Here is a 19413-nt window from a genome sequence, read left to right on the forward strand (position 1 = left end):
AAAATAAAAACATATATATATATATTTATATATATCTGTGTGTATATATATATAACTATATATATATATATATATATATATATATATATATATATATATATAGTTATATATATATATATATATATATATATATATATATATATATATATATATATATATAGTTATATATATGTATATAGTTATATATGTAGTTATATATATATATAAAATTTGATTTAATTTGACCCACTGCAGTACTCTATTGATGGTACTCATATGTAGTAAAATTTGTCAGACCTTTGTTTTCATGGAGTTGTTGATTAGTTTCAGCTTTTACAAAAACATACCCAGAGAATTCAAATTTGCTTATGACATATTAAACTGTCCTATAGCGATCCAGCACCCTGGAAAAGCATTCTACAAGGACTCTGATTCTGCACAGTGATGCTACAACCATTCCAAAACCGTCAAATAGGACATCATTTAAAATGTAATTCTTCAAAGGAAAGATCCACTGGAACTCTTGATGGTGTTTCCAGTTTTGTCCAGTGCTGTAGGTGATAAAATCAAGTGTTTTGTTTCATGGAGTCTCTGCAACATCCAATTCAGATCCCCTGAAGAGAAATCAACTAGGCAAGTTAGCCACCATGGCATGTGCGTGCTAGTATTCAAGCCCACAGTGGCCAGAAGTATTGTAATGTTAGTTTCTATTGTACATTTGAAAAGGTAGCCTCTTTTCTTTGGAGTTAAACGAGAGAGGGAAAGATTTGTACTTGTGGTAAAAGTGCAAAACATAAAAAGGAATACATTTAGTGAGATTTGGGGCTTAATTGCTTGCCTCCGAAATTGAGGCTGCTTGATTTAGTCCTATACTCCAAGGGATAGGGGCAGGAAAGTACTGCTGTGAAGAAAGGTTTTCACTATGGGCCAGGGAAAAGGTGAAAATGTCAGCATTTCTGTCCGACCCCATGGGAGTCCTTCCCAGCAGCTTCATGTGCGAGTCTTCAAATCGGCTTTCCAGTTCTTCCAGGCGCAGCCTGCTTTTCGCTCCCTCCATAAAGTGCTTGGGGCTGGGTCCAGGTAGACACATTGCCCCGCTTCCTGGGTGGGGCCGCTCATCTAACTCTGACGGCATCACCATGAAGCTTTTCTCATCTGGCTGGTTGTTCTGTGCAAAGATCAAGCCAGCTGTCCTCCAAGCTGCTGGCTTGCGGCCCCTCCTCGGTCTGGAGATTCGACAACTCTGCCGCTTAATGTGCCTGTGCAGGTGATCTGAGCGGGTGAAGCTTTTATAGCAGAATTCGCACTGGTAAGGGCGGACTCCCGTGTGAATCCGCATGTGGTTCTTGAGATCATAGTTATGAACAAATTTGGCATTGCAGTGTATGCAGATATATGGCCTCTCTCCTGTGTGTTTCCTCATGTGAATCTTCAGCTTGTCCTGCCTGCCAAAATAAAATGCACAATTAGTCTTGTTTCTTTGGCTGAACTCTGAAAATACTATACGTTTTTCTTTGTCACAATACCTGTTTATCATCATCAATAGGAAAAGGAATAAATGGGCTGAACATGAAAGAGGAAAAAGGAAAATGTAAAATGTTGACCTCTGGGTCCACTAACCAATGGAAGTACATCAACTATAAGCACCTCTACTGGGTTTATACCAACAAAGTCAGCTGCTGGCTACTAAACTGAATGTCAGTAGCCTAGTAATCTGCATCAGACGCTATATGGAAGGCAGTTCAATGGCACTTCTAGTCACACAAACATGACATTCTCTCAGAGGTCCAAATTTACAATACCTCAGTCTGTTTATAGAATTACAGCAGCAGAGGCTAATTCAGTGAGGTCTTCTTTTGTGGCAGGAAAGGACCAGTCTACTGAATTCTGATCAGCAATAGAAGCTCTTGAGGACTTTGAGGACAAGGTGCCAGCAGGGCTAAGAATGTAATTATATGGTGTATACAAGCATAATGAGTTTTGCTTCAAAGTCATTGCATACATCTCATTGTCCTTTCACAGCATGATGATGATCAAGGTACGGTAAATATTCTTTCCTGTCAGACAACTCTACAAACTATTTTTGACACACTGAATGGTGAGTTTAGACTTAATACCACAAAGCAAGAAAGGTCAACAAATGAAAGTCAGTACTACAGTATCTAACAGCATTAGAATAGGTTCAGATTCTGGGATTCTATCGACCTAATGATTGTGTGCTCACTCTGATGAACAGATGGAGAAAGACTATTATTAAAACACCAGCATCCCTACTAGGAACTTACACAGCCCATGCAAAGTGAGTCAAGGACAACTGTATGCTATGATGAATCAATATGTGAGTGTCCTACCTCCTGCTCTACAAACAAAAACATGCCCACAAGGCACATTAAGCATGTTGAATTTTCTTGTGCAGGATAAATAACAGAGGTATACTGTCAATTGTACTGAGTGTCAGAAAAAGTACAAATTTGTTCGTTTTGCTTCTTTTTGAAGAACTGTATCTCTGCAAGTCAAGTGTCAATTGATATAACTTAGCGTATAATCATCTTGTATAAAGAGATTAATTCTCTATAAGAAACCAAAAATATTTTTTACTTGACTCCATATTCTGCAGATATAATAAGACTGTGCAATACTTCCCATCAGTAAAATAATTAACAAATGGTTTTAAAAATGTCCTCCAAATTAGGGGTGGGCAATACATTTCTTCTTAGACCCGAGTTATGTTCAGAACTGTAGCACACCATTACAAAACAGCTGTTCCTTAAACATACTTCATGTCTTTGCAGTACTCATTTAACCCTGAGCTGCAATAATTATAATGCTCCCACACCATTGATTGTGGCAGAAGACCGAAACATCAACATTCTGTTGCTTAACTGGTTCACAAGTATTGTATAAATTGCAGCTCAATCAATTAGGATTACTATGCCTGAAATCCTGTCAGCAACTGTGATGTTCTCTTCCAGGGGATACTCATCAATCGTCATATGCACTGAATATTCCCATCCATGAGCGGGGTCCCCATGCATGGGGGGGAATATTCAGTGCTTATGACTTTGATGAGGATACCCCTGGAACAGAACTAGGATTACAGGTAAGCAATTTATCCTTATTGTTATATATAGATATATGTATCTATCATGGATAGATAGATAGATAGATAGATAGATAGATAGATAGATAGATAGATAGATAGATAGATAGATAGATAGATAGATAGATAGATAGATAGATAGATAGATAGATAGATAGATAGATAGATAGATAGATAGATAGATAGATAGATAGATAGATAGATAGATACATTTCCTTCCACTGGAAAAAAGAAAGCTTGAAGGGATTTTATAGTTAGATGAAAACGTCAGTTAAAACATACCGTTTTAAACTAACAAAACCACTGAAATTCACCAGTTCTAATTATCGCGAGTAAATCAAACTCGTGCCCAAAGATAACTATAACTTGTGCCCTGCCATGCACAGTGTTGTAATCAATTATGTTATTTAAGATGCTGCAGTGATGTTATTAATGATGTCATAGAACATGTCATGAGTGATGTATATGTGAGGTAATTGGCAGTGCATGGCGAGCGCCCAAGGTATAGTTACCTTAAGGCATGAGTTATAGTTACTTGAGATAACTAGAACTGGTGAATTTCAGTTGTTTTGTTTGTTTAAAACAATATGTTTTATCTGACATTTTCACCTAACTATAACGTCCCGTTAATCTTTGTTGTTTTCAGTGAATCTCTATGTTTTTTTAATGTAAAGTAAGATATTATTATTATACCTAACTATATCATCACTTTAACCTTTGTTTTTTTCAAAGAATTTCTAGGTTTTTTTTTAAACGTAAAGTAATATTTTATTACCATACGTCAAGCCAATCCGCTGGTTGGCCTGCAGCCAGGCCCTGAATCCAATACCCTGCGGGCAGCTACACCCCACTGCGAACACTCTTTAACCGTGCACAGCAGGGGTTTAGAAGCTGGGCCTGACCCTGCGGCCAAACTCCCACGCTCCCCACCCTACTTCCACATAACCTCACTCCATCCCACAAAACCCCACCCAAGCCCCTATAATCAAAGGAGGTCTATCATCTTTCTCCAAAAATCAGCAATAATTGTAATCAAATGTATATTTCAATAATACACACAATGCAATGCTTATTAATATGGTTTACATAAAAATATTTGATAAAGTTTTATTTCTGTGATTCCTTTTTTTTACATAAAATGTGAAAATAAATTGTCAGGAATACACCCTTCGACTCCACTTTGCTGGCTTTCATGGCGCTCTGTGGCGGTGCGTAACCCTGCGGCTGAGGCCGGACGTCAAATATCACCAAAACACTTTCCCTTCGTTAGAAGATAAAGATTGGGTCGCACTCCGGAGACGGGTTCAACAATCCATTATTTATTGCTCATAAATGCTCAGTATTTTCTTACAGGAACACCTGAACTCCTACGCGTTTCGGTCTCTCAGAGATCTTGCTCACGGTAATGCCTTTAACTCAAACTCTCCAATCATAGGATACTTTACTATTTACATCATTTCCGGTTTTTCAATACAGGGCGTTTATGGGATTTTGAGTCCAGATCAATAAAATTCCTATAATATACATGCATAAAAAAGTGATTTTCTGCATATTTTTTTTACATAATTTAAAAACATTCTCATCCTCAAGTTAATCTACTCTCAGTTATAAATTTTAGAAAACCGGACATCGATTGAAGTAAGGAAACGTGAGTTTTACCTATACATTTCATGCTGCATGATTGATATTTCATTTGTCACATACATATTTAATACGGTTATATTAATCCAGTGCTAACCAAAATCAAATGCTAAGGTTTTTCCTTGTGCTTTTTCTCCCCTAGTGGAGAGTGTTGACTCTTTCATGGGTAGCACTTTTTTTTATATATATGTTGAGTATTGTCCAATAACATTCCTCATTTTTACTATTACTGCCTTTAATTATGTGTTTCCTTACTGATCTCCCTATAATTATAAGAATAAGCACAAGGAAAAACCTTAGCATTTGATTTTGGTTAGCACTAGTTAGTCCCTGTTGGGCCCCCTCACAAGGTCTAGGGGGTAAGGGTGTTTATACCCTGCCCCCTTTTCTTGTTTTTTTAATGTTACTCTCACCTTTTTTCTTCTCAATCGGTACAGAGTCACAAGATGGCTGCCATCACTTCCTGGTTTGAAGTGTTGGCAGCTAATCAGAAACAAGCTCGTGAATGGGAGGGTTCAGCCAATCGGATCTCATAATTCTCAAATATCGATATCTGTAAATCTTTAAATATCTCAAAAAATACTGAACGGATATACACCATTTAAAGAAAAGTGTGCTTTCTGCACAAGAAGCTACCTTTTTGCCAAATTTGGTGTAATTCCGTTCAGCAGTTCAGGCTGTATCTGTGTCTAAAGTTTTCTATTGAAATTAACATGGAGAAAACATGTTTTGGGAATCCACTTTTTGATGAATCAACCCGAAACTACCAAGACAGCAGCTGACCTGAGCAGGCGATTAGTTTTGAAAATGTTATGAAGATTTGTTAAACGGCGCCAAAGTTATTGGCAAAAGAAAAAACGCTTTTTGGATAGAAACAAAGTTCTATAACTATAACTACCTACTGGCAACTACCAGTAGGTAATATGTGTGTGTATGTATATATTCTTCCATCTTTGAATCCCTGGCAAGCACAGATTTAAGTGAAAATGAAGGCACTAATGCCCCCCAACCTACATCTTCAACTAGCACCAAAATTCCTTTTTTAACCGAAATGCGCCTGGCCCTGCAACAACAAAGTTGGGAAAAAACAAGACCACCAGGCCGTGGGAGAGGAAGAGGAAGGGGCAGAGGACAGGGCAGAGGAGGAAGAGGAAAACAAGGCGTGGAAAAAGAGGGCAAGGGAGGCAACGATGCTTCAATGGAAACTCGGGGCAGGACAAAACGGACCTAGAAAAACCTACACAACAAGAAGTAATTAATCAAAGCGGTGACTCTCAGGAGTTGAATGTCATCAATCTCTCGAACCGCCATTTAACGAATTCAGAGGAAGAACTTCTCAAGAAAGGTCTTAATTTTTGCCCGAAAATTCACATTGACATCGCGCAAACACTCATTGATCTCTACAAATATATCCGCAAAATTAAATTGGTCAAAATATTTGCGGAAAAAACAAGACCAACTAAGGATAAAAATGCCACGTCCTTCAGCAGTGAGCTATTAGTTGAAGACGAACAAGCCCTAATCACTCTTATAACCATGGGTGAGGAAGAACCATCAGACCCGAGTGAAAACTTAAGTGAAATACTTCCACCGTTAGGAGCCGGTATAAGCGGCAAGAAACCGAAATCCTACTTTTACCCCACTTTGCCACCTGGGAACAAGATTGATTTGTTTCATGAAACAATCATACACGATCTATATCATCTTAATCATCGTAAAACCAAGGATAATCTTTTGCCATCAGAAAGACAAGCGCTCAAAAACCTGCAACAGGATTCAACAATTGAAATCAAACCCGCGGATAAAGGCGGCAACGTTGTAATCCAAAATCAAGTAGACTACATATGGGAAGCCAACCGACAGCTGCAAGATGAATCATGTTATAAAGAACTCAACACCAATCCAATCAAAGAAATAGAAAATAATATTAGTAAACATCTTAATGATTGGTTCAATGAGGGTCTGATAGACGAAGAAGAAAGAAAATATCTCACTGTGTCACATCCTATCGAAGCTACAATGTACTTCTTGCCGAAAGTGCACAAACGCTTAATCAGACCACCTGGCAGACCTATTGTCTCTGCCAATGGTTCAATCATGGAGCCCATCTCTAATTACATTGATTACTTCTTAGCTCCCATTGTTAAAGACCTTACCAGCTACCTCAAAGACACCACTGACCTCCTACAGAAACTAGAAGGAATACCTTGGAACCAGCAATACAAACTTGTGTCAATGGACGTAGTCTCCCTATACACGAATATTGAACACGAGATAGGCCTAAAAGCATGCAGTTTCTTTTTAGGAAAAAGAAATATCCAGTATAAACAGCATAACACCATGTTGTTACAAATGATTACTCTGTGTTTGCAAAACAATATTTTTACCTTCAATAAAAAACATTTCCAACAAATGAAGGGTACAGCCATGGGCTTTTCCTTTTCTCCAAATTTTGCAAATCTGGTAATGGGATGGTTTGAACAGAAAATCGCATGGAACAGTGAAAACGACCAACATGTGCAAAAAATCATCGCATGGTGGCGTTTCATTGACGACTTGTTCATAATATGGGATGGCACCAATGAAGAATTTGCAACATACTTCGAAATTTTGAATAACAATGAAACTCACCTGCAATTCACTTATGAGATAAGTTCAAACAAAATCTCATTCCTTGACATTGAAATTTACGTGCAGAACACCACCATACAAACCACCCTGTTTAGAAAACGAACAGCCACAAACTCAGTCCTACACGCGGACAGCTTCCATCCAACCAATCAAAAATGGAATATTCCTTATGGGGAATTTTTAAGACTACGCAGGAACTGCTCCACAGATAACGAATTTGTAAATCACAGCAGAGCGATGCAAGCAAGATTTGAAAAAAGAAAATACCCTGGCAGGATAATCCAAACTAGTCTAAAAAAGGCAAAACAAAGAAATCGCACAGAGCTACTCAAAAACAAACAACAGACAAACCAGGAGGATTTCACAAAAATACGCCTCATAACAAGTTATTCTACTGAAACCAGCGATCTGGTGCATATCCAGAAAAAACATTGGGGCATCCTCAAACTAGACACCACTATTGCAGACCTCATAGGGGATCACCCTAACGTCACATACAGAAGAGCGCCTAACTTAGGTGATAAGTTGACTCGCAGCCATTTTAAATCCAAACCACAGAAACCATGGACTAACATCGAAGGTTTTTGGCCGTGCAAGAATTGCAAAGCGTGCAAAATTGGCATTCCGAAAAAAGAGGTTGCAGGCAGAAAAGGCGTAAAATGGAAAATTCAACAACATATTACCTGCAAAAGTAAATATGTGGTGTACGTGGTCGAATGTCCATGCAAGCTAAAGTATATAGGCAGTACAATCTGTGAAATCAAGAAAAGAATCCTGGAACACATTAGAGCCACTGTGAACTTAGATCGCTCTAATGCAATTGCTAAACACATGGAAAGTATGCATGAAAGCAAATGGGAACTGCTTAGGTACTACGCCATTGAACAAGTACCATTTCTGGAACGCGGAGGTAACCGAGAAAAACTTCTCCGTCAAAAGGAGTCTAAGCACATTGTTTCATTCAGAACCCTGACTCCTTATGGCTTAAATCAGGATGAGGAACTTTTTGTACATTTGTGAACTTTCTACCGGTTTTACTTGTAATCTTAGCATGACACACTAGTATAACAGTATAAGGCTTTAATAGTTTAATTGTTATTACTTTCAGTTCTGTGATTAATGGGTTCAATTAGCCAATTTCGGCATATATGAGAAAGTATAATGTCCAAACACCCACCAGAGGGATGCAATCCATTAGTCAAGTACAGTACTGTGTGTGTGAATTCGTAATCACAGTTTTTTAGAGCCAACAAATAAATTGTGTATGCCATGCTATTGACATTACCCACCAGAGGGTATCTATAATCCAGAAGTGTAAAGTAACGTATACCTGTAGTTACAATAGCGGAGTTACCATTCCAATAATTGTCGAATATCATTACCTAAAGAAAAGGGTGTTGTTAAGAATTTTATTAATGACAAACCCATTCAAAACTTATCTCTTTTCTCCATATGCTATATCACCATTTTATTTTATTTAATTGGCATTTTTTGCAACTTCACCAGCACAATGTGTAATTTAAAAACACTATAATGACCAGAATGCTTTGCAAACTGTGAAACAGGAAGTGAAAGGCAAAATAGAAATAAATAATGTCTGGTCATTTTGTTGGTAACCCGTGATCAAGGTTCGAGTGAGAACCGAAACGCGTTGGGCCAGTGTTGTTTGGCTTGTTTGCTGATGAATTTGGCTTTGAATTAAAACAAAACTGCAACTGATTTCCGAGTGAGTGCGTGTTCCTACAACCTCTGGGCTCAGGGGTCTCTTGTTGCTATTTACACCGGCTGCCCTGCCGGGCGAACTACGCACCGCCCCGAGTGAAGAGCGCCGACCCTCAACCAAGGGCACCACAGGTTCTATATATATATATATATATATATATATATATATATATATATATATATATATATTACCTACTGGCGGTCGCCAGTAGGTAGTTATAGTTAGGACCCCTTTTCCATAGGAAATCCGCAACATTCTATTTTGAATAACTTTGGCGCCGGTCGACGAATCCTCGCGAATTTCTCAAAATAGGTGGGGCGCTACGCTCCGCTCCTACCCTGAAAGTCTCGGGGGGATTCGTCAAGCGGGGGCTGAGATAAAAGGGGGGTCCCAAAACGCGTTTTTCCCATGCATTTTTCCATAGGACCTTTAGACAGGGCTACAGCCCGAACGGATGAACAGAATTACTAGAAATTTGGCAGAGAGGTAGTCCCTAGGTCAAGGAAGTGCCTTTTGTAGGTTTGGTGTAAATCTGTTCAGTAGATTCTGAGAAAATAGCCTTTAAATCAATATATATATCTGAGCCAGCTTACGGTACGCTTACCGTAAGCTTACCGTACGCGTACGGTGGCGTACGCGTACGGTGGCGTGCGCGAGCGCGATTCTGATTGGCTCTTAGATCTTAGTAAACATTCGAATCGGCCGAAACCAGGAAGCGGCGGCCGCCATTTTCTCTCTCGCACTGAGAGTTAGGTAGTTAAATAAAACCAATACACATGTAAAGGAGCTGTTTTGACAGCTCACACACACATAGCCATGATGAGGGAGTCCCCCAAGACCCCCCAAGACCAAAAAAGCCATTTTTATTTTTTCGCTAAATTCGCCGATTACGCTTACCGTACGCGTACGGTAAAAAATATTTTTAAAAAAACACTATCCACACTCTCCCCACTCCCTGTGCTTTTGGTGGCCGCAGGCCACCAAATGCGCAGGGCTTATCAGAGGTGTAAAAAACCACAATATTTTTAACAAAAATAATCAAAGAAAAAATTATCCACACTCTCTCCACCCCGTGTGCAAATGGTGCCCGAAGGGCACCATTTGTGCATGGCTTATAAGCACCGTAAGCACAGTAAGCACCGCGTGCTTACTGTGCACGCACGGTGCGCGAAGCGCACCGTGCGCGCACGGAACGAACTGCGTTAAGTGGGTGCGCACGCCACGAATGGCGTAAAGTAACTTAGCATTTAAAAAAACGTACAAATTCACAGAAAAAACCATAGGTTTCACACACGTTATAGTTAGGAATTAGCATTTAAAAAACCTTGCAAATTCACTGAAAAAACCATAGGTTTCACACATGTTATAGTTAGCGGAAATTTTACTGATAAAAAACCAGTGAAATTCCCCCGTTATAGTTAGTGCAGGCAACTATAACTCACGCGACCGCAATCTTCTGCTGATGACATATGTGTCTTTATGAAAAAAAAATATTTGTAATATATGTATAGCTAAAAATGTATGGAAGAAGACATGGGCAAATAAGTGTCTAAATACAGTATTAGCATCAGCAGAGGATTGCGGTCGCGTGAGTTATAGTTGCCTGCACTAACTATAACGGGGGAATTTCACTGGTTTTTTATCAGTAAAATTTCCGCTAACTATAACATGTGTGAAACCTATGGTTTTTTCAGTGAATATATATATATATGTGTGTGTGTTTTATTAAGCAAAAAATATGTATCTGAATCTTTCTTTTAATATTTTTGGAGCCAAAAAAATGCAATCATAAAAACAACCATAATAGGGCCTTCTATTCTTTTATACTGTTTCAGGCCACATAAAATGCAGCCATAATACCAGCCCCTAGAGGAGACTGCACTCGCAGCTGTAAAGCATAAGCTCCAGCTTGGAAAGAGCTCAAAAACTATATTCTAAGTTCTCCTGCAATCAAGGTTTTAAAGACCCAGGAGACTTGAGGTTTATTTTCTAATGTTGCTGGGGGCCGCAGAACTCCTGGCAGCCCTCCACAACAATAAAAAAGAATGTTGATGGTGCCTCTGCCCATTCTAAGTATATGACACAAAATAATTTAAATAGCCCTCACAGGACATTATGGGGTGCTCCTTGAAGGAGAAATGAATAATAATGGAGCAGCTGTGGCCCACCTGTGACAGCCAGTGATTTGTTTACTTAAGGTCCACGGGTCGATCCCCAGGGCCCACGCGGTCCGCTGGCTCCCTTCAAGTGACCCTATGGGGCTGCACAGGAGTCAGGATTTTTTTTTATTTAAGGGTTGCTCCGTTGCTCAATACTATTGTTGGAGGCTACTTGGAGCCACAGGGCCCCCAGAACCCCACAGGCTCCATGATCCTGCAGGAGCAGTCTTTTTTTGTTTTTAAAGTGGAGTGCCCCTGTGCCCACCCGGGGCACCCCACAGCTAGTTCCATGTTGAGGGCTGCGGGAGGAGGCACAGAGCCCCCGTAGCCTTGCTGGCTGCCCTGTCTGCACCCATCCTAGGTGCTGCTGGAGCCGGCATTTGTCCCACCCCGTAGGAGCAGTTTTCTTTTGCTCCTGCCGGGCGGGGGCAATTCAGTGTATTTTCCCTGCTCAAGAGCATGGGTATGCATACGTTTTGTGCTCCCACCCATTGGGATCTGCTTTCTGCCCCTGCCTGCGCTCATGGGCATTGGAAAACACAGTGCCTATGGTTTAGGGATCCAGAACACTGTCCCTGAGCCGGCTCCAGGGGATGGGGCACAAAGGGCCATGAAATGGCTCAGGAGGGAGGGCTGCACAGCTCACTCCCCTTATCTAAGTTATCGGTCCGGGGGGATGGTGTCTCTGGGGCCTCTTAGAAGCTCGGGGAGAGAGCTGCGTGGCCCCATCCTCTTTATTAAGCTGCTGACCTCGGGGGATGGGGTCCCAGGGCCTCTAATGGCTTAGGGAGGGGGCACCTCCCCAAGCCTCTAAAGTAAGAGACAGATTCTTACTTTATTTTAAACATATGAGTATCCCTAAAAGATGCATCATCGCATATATCAGTAATGGAATTTGCAAATTAATATTGTAAGCAAAATGCTGTTGGGTGGTTGGGAATACAGGTTGTGAATGCATTGCAGAGGGAGGTCCTGTAAGAAACAGCAAAGGGGGCTAATAGATTAATGCAACAGGAAGCCAGGTGGCAAGTGCAGCGTGTCCGTTCTACAAGAGGCTGTGCAGTCGTGGCCAAGCCACAACAAATCGAGCAAGTGCGTCGAGGACCTTCTCAAAATACTGTCACGCAGCGATCTGCTGTCTAATAATCTCTTTATAGGCTGATTGCTAAAGTCAAAACCCTCTCCCAAAGTGATTACACTGACTTTATCTACCATGAACCCAGAGATAGTCCGTGTGAATTCAGGCCAAGTGTGAGTGAGCTTTAATTCATTATTGTTATTTTACAATAGGTGTTTGGCGACATTGTATATAAAAAAACATACAATTACCAACAACTACAGTCTGTTAAAAATTGTGATAACATTATAAATGTAAAACACCTATAAATGAAAATATATGTTAGAATCCGCCATAAATCCCAACGTGACTTATTATTTATTGTGGGTACCCCTCATTTTCACTTATGCCACTGCAAAGTTGTAGTTTACACATGAGTAAAATATTGATACTGCATTGTCTATTTATCTTTAAGATTTGTCTGGAAAATTTGATGGGGCAAGGTTTATTAATTCCCACAAAACTACAACTTTGTAAGTGTTTTCTACATCGCCGAGTACCTACTCCTTCCTACTCTCTTTCACTACTCCTATATACTTCCCAACCGTATATTTACTACTGTAAAAAATCCTGATTCTATGACACAGAATTCCCAATGTATCCTGCATACACGTGTACGAGTTACCAAATGTATGGAAAAAGGAATATTTCCATTAGGGGTTCATTATTCAGCTTATCCTGAAACTTTACAAATCAGCCTTTAAATGCTTCGAGCTGAGACCAGTCTAGTAGGGAATCTCCGGCCCTTGTAACTGGGGGCCTATTCTGGGTGAACAAAGCTTTACTTTCCCTACTGCTGTGACCTGCGATCCTTCCGGGCAGGCTGGTACAGAACGCGATTCGAACGAGGTTTCATATTCAATTTCAGCGAAACAACTTGCGTAATTCCAGATGTGAGAACAACATGACCCATGCCAAGGTCAGCTCCAGTCAATATTGGCAGCGGATCCTGTGAATTTACAGACTGCAACCGAAAAAAAAGCCGTCTGCAGGGAAGCTCACTTCTACAACGTCACAAAAGAAAGGACTTCGCTTTCAAAAATGTTATACAATAATAGATAGATCTTTTTTTCGCGTTTACGTCCAAGTCTATTCACAACATAAGTAAATTTACAGGAATATGCGGTAGAAGTCTAAAATGTACATGAGGTTTCATTATAATCGAGGGCTCGACAAGATAAAACTGGCTGAAACTGGCCCCCGCCGCACCAAAACACGGGCCCCTATTTACAGAAGAATGTTGCGGATCTGTGGATGAAAAATGCCTGAAAAAGTAGCGATTTATGCACACATACTCTGGAAGATGTGCAAAAGATAAAGGCAAGAGTGTAGGACACATGTATTACTATATTTTAAAATGCTTACAAAATTGTAAAACAACTATTTAACTATCTTCGACTTCAGTGAAATCCATTCAGTCATCTTGCCAATTCAAAAAATAACGAAATTGTAAATAACTTTTTTAAACGATTTCCAAATTCAGCGAAATACTAAAAGTATGTGAGCAGCTTGTTAGATAACAATTTTAAAAAAATCTAGCAATGTCCTTGAATTCAAAGGCAATGTTTTGTTTAAAGAAACCAAAAGGAAATGGGTGTCTGGTGTATTTTATGCTATTACATGGGTGTATGTTTCACTCAGTTGCCCTATTTCAATCACACAACAGTTCTATTTAATGTATTTTTGAAAAACGCTGACTAACGTGTTTTTCAAAGCCGACCTGTACATACTCCAAGCTTTACTTAAAGCGTACTTGTCAAGGGTAAGAAAATACGAGAAATTTCAAAATGAAATTTGATTTATTTTATTCACAAAGAATTTTTTGTTCTTTAAATCATTCCCCTGATGACCTCATACAGCCTTTGAAAGCTGTGGATTGTAGGTGCACTTTTACACTTAGATCGATGGGTGTGACATTCTCATGAGAAATGTGGTGAATGTCCTATTACTTACCGGTAATCTTCACTACCCGAAATCTGAATTCTCCTCGTCCCAGTCCACATCCCTCCCGCCCTCCCGCCTTTTGGATACCTCCACGAGTTTTTCTCGGACTTGGTATTGTACAGGAGGATGGGTGGGAGGGATGGGGCTTTATATCATAGAAATAGAAGACTGCTTCTAGGCTGAAGGGATCTACGATCCCTAGCGTGTACATTTCTGTTGGAGGCGGAAATGCCTCATAAATCAGGACTGGGACTAGGAGGATGGAGATGAGGGGGGTAATGTAGTTGTTTGTGAGTCAGCACTTAGGGCCCGATTACGATGGCAGTGGGACCACCACCGTAAGGCCATCAGTGGTGGTCCCAACGCCATCGGCCCATGCAGGACCGCCCGCCGCAATAGAATGGTGGGCGGATGGTGGGCGGGCAGAGGAGAGACTGTCCGCCCACCCATCCGACGGACTCCAGGAGCCCGCCGGATTGACTGCAATCCCTACAATAGTGGCGGTGCCTGCTCAGGCACCGCCGTAGGGATTACAGTGTCCCTTTCCCCCGGCTGTTTCATGGCGGTTAACCCGCCCTGAAAAGGCAGGTGGAAAGGGACTTTGGGTGCCCCTGGCGGGCCCCCCTGTTCCCCTGGACCTCCGGTATAGGGTCTGAGGGGCATCAATGGTGCCTGCCACATGGTGCAGGGATGTTCACAAACATGCCTCTTAGCAGTGAGGCTTGTGCTGCAGCCCTTTTTCAGGCCCCAGCACAAGCCTCAATGCTGAGAGGCATATTTCCGACTGCCTCCAAGGTGGTCAGATCATAATTCCCTTGGCAGGACTGCCGACTCCCTGTCAGCCAGTCCTGTTCCCTACAGGATGGCCGCCATCATAATCTGGCCCTCTGTTAGAAGGAAGAGTCTATTCATTACTTCTGCTTAGTATTTACCTCACCACTCCCCTAGCACTCCCATAGCAAGACCCACTACTGTAAAGTAAGGTTAAATATCAGTGGTGTCATGAACGCATGATGGCGTACATTGCTTATTCTTTATCAAAACTTGTCTTTAAATTCACCCTTTTTTGTAAACCATTTGTAAATTATGCCTGTGTGAGTTACAAATTTCCCCAACTTACATCAGCAACAATATCTTTAAATCAGGTCCACATTATTAACACACTTTTCAAAACGTACTTATTATGGAATCCGAAAAAAACATACTAATAATCTCCATAACGTGTTGTGGAATTGTTACCAAACCAACCATTTAACAGATCCTAATATTGTTTTCTTTTTTTTATATAAAAGATTTGTATTTTTACTTTCATTTCGCTTACTGCATTACATTTATGGGTGTTAATTAAAACAACACTTTGTTCCCCATCTAAGCCAAGAATTGCTGTGATATCTTGTCAGTGTGTAGAAAAGCGTTTGACATAGTTCTAGTATCAGGATTTCACCTCCTGATTCGCACAGAATTTAAAATAAGAGCTTCATTTAGAATTTGGTGGATGGGATACTCTGTTGAAAAAGTGACAGATATCCTAATCTGACGTATTACAAGTGCAATTGGCTGTAATGCAGTTGTAACACATCGGATGGGACATTGGACATGCTTGTGATAGATTTTCCCATCAGTCAAACTCTAAATAAGGCAGTAAATTAAAGAACTTGCACAAAAACACAAAGCCTTTCCAGACTGACAGAAAAACAGATGTAAAGTGCAACATATTTAATTTATCCTCTATCAATATAATGTTTGTATGTATCTGGTATTTCTATAGTGGGAACCTAGCCAAAAGGCAGCGGTACGCTCTACAGGGTCAAGACAAGCACTCAGTTAATGAGTGACAGTTTGTGAAATGTTACAGCAGGGTGATGTTGTGCTCCTTAAATAGGTTCGTCTTCAGGTCTTTCCTAAACTGGAGTAGTGTGGTGCGGGTCGGATGGAAACACAAATGTTGTCCCAGATCCTGGGTGAATAGATGGAAGTGTCCGTCTGTCTTATTTTTTCTTTTATTCAGCATTTCTTAGTTTGCAGTGTGATTGTGTCCTGGCTATCTGTGTGCCGAGAACCACCAGAGATGGTGAGCTTGTCGGTGAGATAAGCAGGGGTGCTGGTTGTGATGGCTTAGTAAATTATGCAAATGACTTTGAAGATAGTGCTGGTCTGCAAGGGGAGCCAATTGTTTGTTCTTCTTTGCAGATATAAAGGTTGAGCTTCAAGCAGGCACTGGACATCCAGGTCTGGATGCTGTACAAGCAAAGCTGTGTACCATCAGCTTATTAGTGAATCTTGATGGTGTTATCTGTGAGTAGTTCTATAGACACAGGGTTTGATCTGGCTAAGGCCAATGGGAGAGGTATATGAACTACATGAGAAATAAGAAGACTCCCAAAAGCCATAAATTCAAGAGTCTGGGTCTGGTGGCTTAGTAGACTAATATGTCCACTGTAGGGGCCTGTGTTTGACCTCATGGTCACAGGCTCAAATCCCAGTGGGGCAACTTATCCTTTCATCCTTCTGAGGTCGATAAAATGACTACCATTGAGTTGGTTAACAATAAACATCTGTTATTCAGCTACAAGATACCCTTCTGAGTGAATGCACGCTTTATAAATGCACATGTTATGTAAGAGTGGTTTAGTGCTGGTAACACAAAGAACTTATTCAAGGTGATCGTGAAAATTACTTTCAAATAAATGTTGCGAAATTATTTACAATATTAGCACCTTCATAGAGGACAAACAGTCAACAACATAACACCTCATTTGTGAGTAGTTCTATCAGTACGGGGTTTGATCTGGCTACATAAATAATTATGTAAGAATTGTTTGAAAGTCAGTTTCAGGAACACATTGAATAAATTCCATGTGCTACCAGCACTAAGCCACTCTTGATTTTATGGCCAGTGTTTCCTGGGAGTGGAGCACCAAGCTGCTATAGTGGTAGTCATAGTATACATCCATTTGATTAATTCACGAAAAATCCTGATTTATGCTTTTATGTTGTGATGCGCCCGACCTTCGCTGTAGCTGCCTGCCTTTGACTTTCGAGCCCCTCCTTTCACGGTTGACTCCTTCTGCTTTCATGTTACTGTTGGCGCATGGAGATGGCTGCGCCGGTTGCACCCAGCTTGGTTACAGTTTCTATTTTGGGGTCCTGTTGTCTTGTTTGGCCCATTATTTTAAGGATCTTTCTCCTTCCCTCACATGAATGATCCCCTCCTAAAATGGTGGCCCCATTCTCATGCAAAAAGATATACAGAGGACTGAAGGCATTTCTTAGCAGAACAGGATAGTATCACCAGTGGGGCAGCCATCTTGGAATGGTACGGAGTACAACCATAAACTAAAAAAAAGGCTCAGCTAGACCATAGTAGGCAGCCTCTCCTCATCCATGTATGATCCTGTCGTTCTTTCACCTTCGCTATACTTCTACTAATTTTTGCATGGAAAGTAAAGAAGGACTCCGTGCACCTAAACAGTTGACTGTCTCCAATGGGGCAGCCATCTTGGAAGTGGTACCAAGACTAACCAAAGAATACTAAAGATCTCTGTTAGCCCTTCTTAAGCAGCTTCTCCTCAACCATGTATGATCCTGTTCATACTTACCTTCACTTATACCTTCTCTAATTTTCACACAGACTAATTTAAACTTTTTTGTTTTAATTTTTGACCCTTATCCGGGTGCATCAATATCCACCATAGCTCCAAATAACGTGAACACTAATGATAACTTGTTGTCACTTGTTGGCCGTAATGCACTCAAGATTAAATATCCTCTAACCTATCTAAAAACGCAACCACAAGTTTCAAACATAAACTACTCAAACACAACACCAAAACGCTCATATCAGATTCCCACTTCTGTTCCCCTAAAGGAATTGTGGTTAATAACTTAATTTTCTTTACCTACAGAAGAGCTCAATGGAGGAAAACCATAACCTTAATGCTCCGAATTAACACTACTAGGCTAACTCTGCATGACTGACGAATCTCCATAAAACCCTCACCTGATTTCAAGACAGAAGCAACCATATGCCTATATAACAACGGGAACGTTCTCATTCAGTCATCTGACCATAATCTTGAACGGTTAGACGAACTCTTCATGAGGGTCAAAAATAAGTGTCTAACAATGCCATAAACAATCCCTCTAAATCAATGTCTCGCCTCCCGTGCAGTGAATAAAACACTTGCAAGCAAATACACTCCATCGCCTAAACCCTCTGTTATCAATGTCTCTCCTTCTGCGCAGCGAATAAAACACTTGAGAGCAAATACACTCCATCTCCTAAACCTTATGTTATCTAATTGGCGCCCCACTGGATCACTACTACCCCGATCCGCCTGCAGTGACTGACCGACAACACAAAATGCCCGTGGATGAAACTCATTTGAGTCCTCTTTCTACCCCTCTTTCTAACACCACCTCCACTTTATTAAGTATATCTAAGTGTGAACATCCCTGTTTTTGATATTTTCTTTTTACTGCTTCACCACTTCCTTTTCTCCTTCTGATAACTGAATATAGAAACTCCAATTTGCGAGCATGGGATACATGAGAAAGTAGAGAAAGTTTCTTGTACTAGTGAACAAGGGATAGTGTGCAATTGTAACCTTATGCATTGGGAATCTGTTGATTTATTATGAGTAGATTTAAACAGACTCAGTCCGACTTCTGTTGAACTGATGAAGGGCTAATTGCCAGTTAGCCGCGTAATGGTTCACTATATATCCTGACATAATTACTGCCTGCATCATATGGACATCATGTGGATGACATTATTTTGGTTTAACTGAGGAAATATCAGGAGAACAACTGCTCTGGAGATAGATTAACAACGTATTATGGTGCTCACACACTGCTTTATGCAGTTGGACGTACATTTAAGATGGCCGCCACACAAGATGGAGGGTTACGATACGTGTAAATGTTACTGATGGACACAGAATGAGGCAGTATTATTAAGAGTGGTTATATAAGGACTTAGGATCTATTGTACGAGTCATGATTTGAGTAGTGATGCTTAACACTAATGGTAACTTGTGAGGTATTGGTTGCCATATTGGTTAAGTACCATGGAAATAGTTTTGATTTTTAATTTATGGTTTATATATAAATAGCAAGG

The 19413-nt window shown here is 40.5% G+C and overlaps 1 protein-coding gene across 3 annotated transcripts in view; it reads right to left on the reverse strand.

Moving 5' to 3' along the window:
* Positions 1-227: 227 nt before the first annotated feature.
* ZBTB7C (zinc finger and BTB domain containing 7C) overlaps positions 228-19413 on the reverse strand; it is a 672139-nt gene continuing 652953 nt past the window's right edge. For all 3 annotated transcript variants that reach the window (XM_085629533.1, XM_085629524.1, XM_085629515.1), the window contains one exon: positions 228-1424. In XM_085629533.1, coding sequence (XP_085485659.1) covers positions 806-1424 — 619 coding nt within the window. In that variant the 3' untranslated portion in view covers positions 228-805. The remainder of the gene's footprint in view (positions 1425-19413) is intronic.

This window comes from Triturus cristatus, chromosome 2_1 (assembly GCF_964204655.1).
Source record: "Triturus cristatus chromosome 2_1, aTriCri1.1, whole genome shotgun sequence".
Taxonomy (NCBI): Eukaryota; Metazoa; Chordata; class Amphibia; order Caudata; family Salamandridae; genus Triturus; species Triturus cristatus.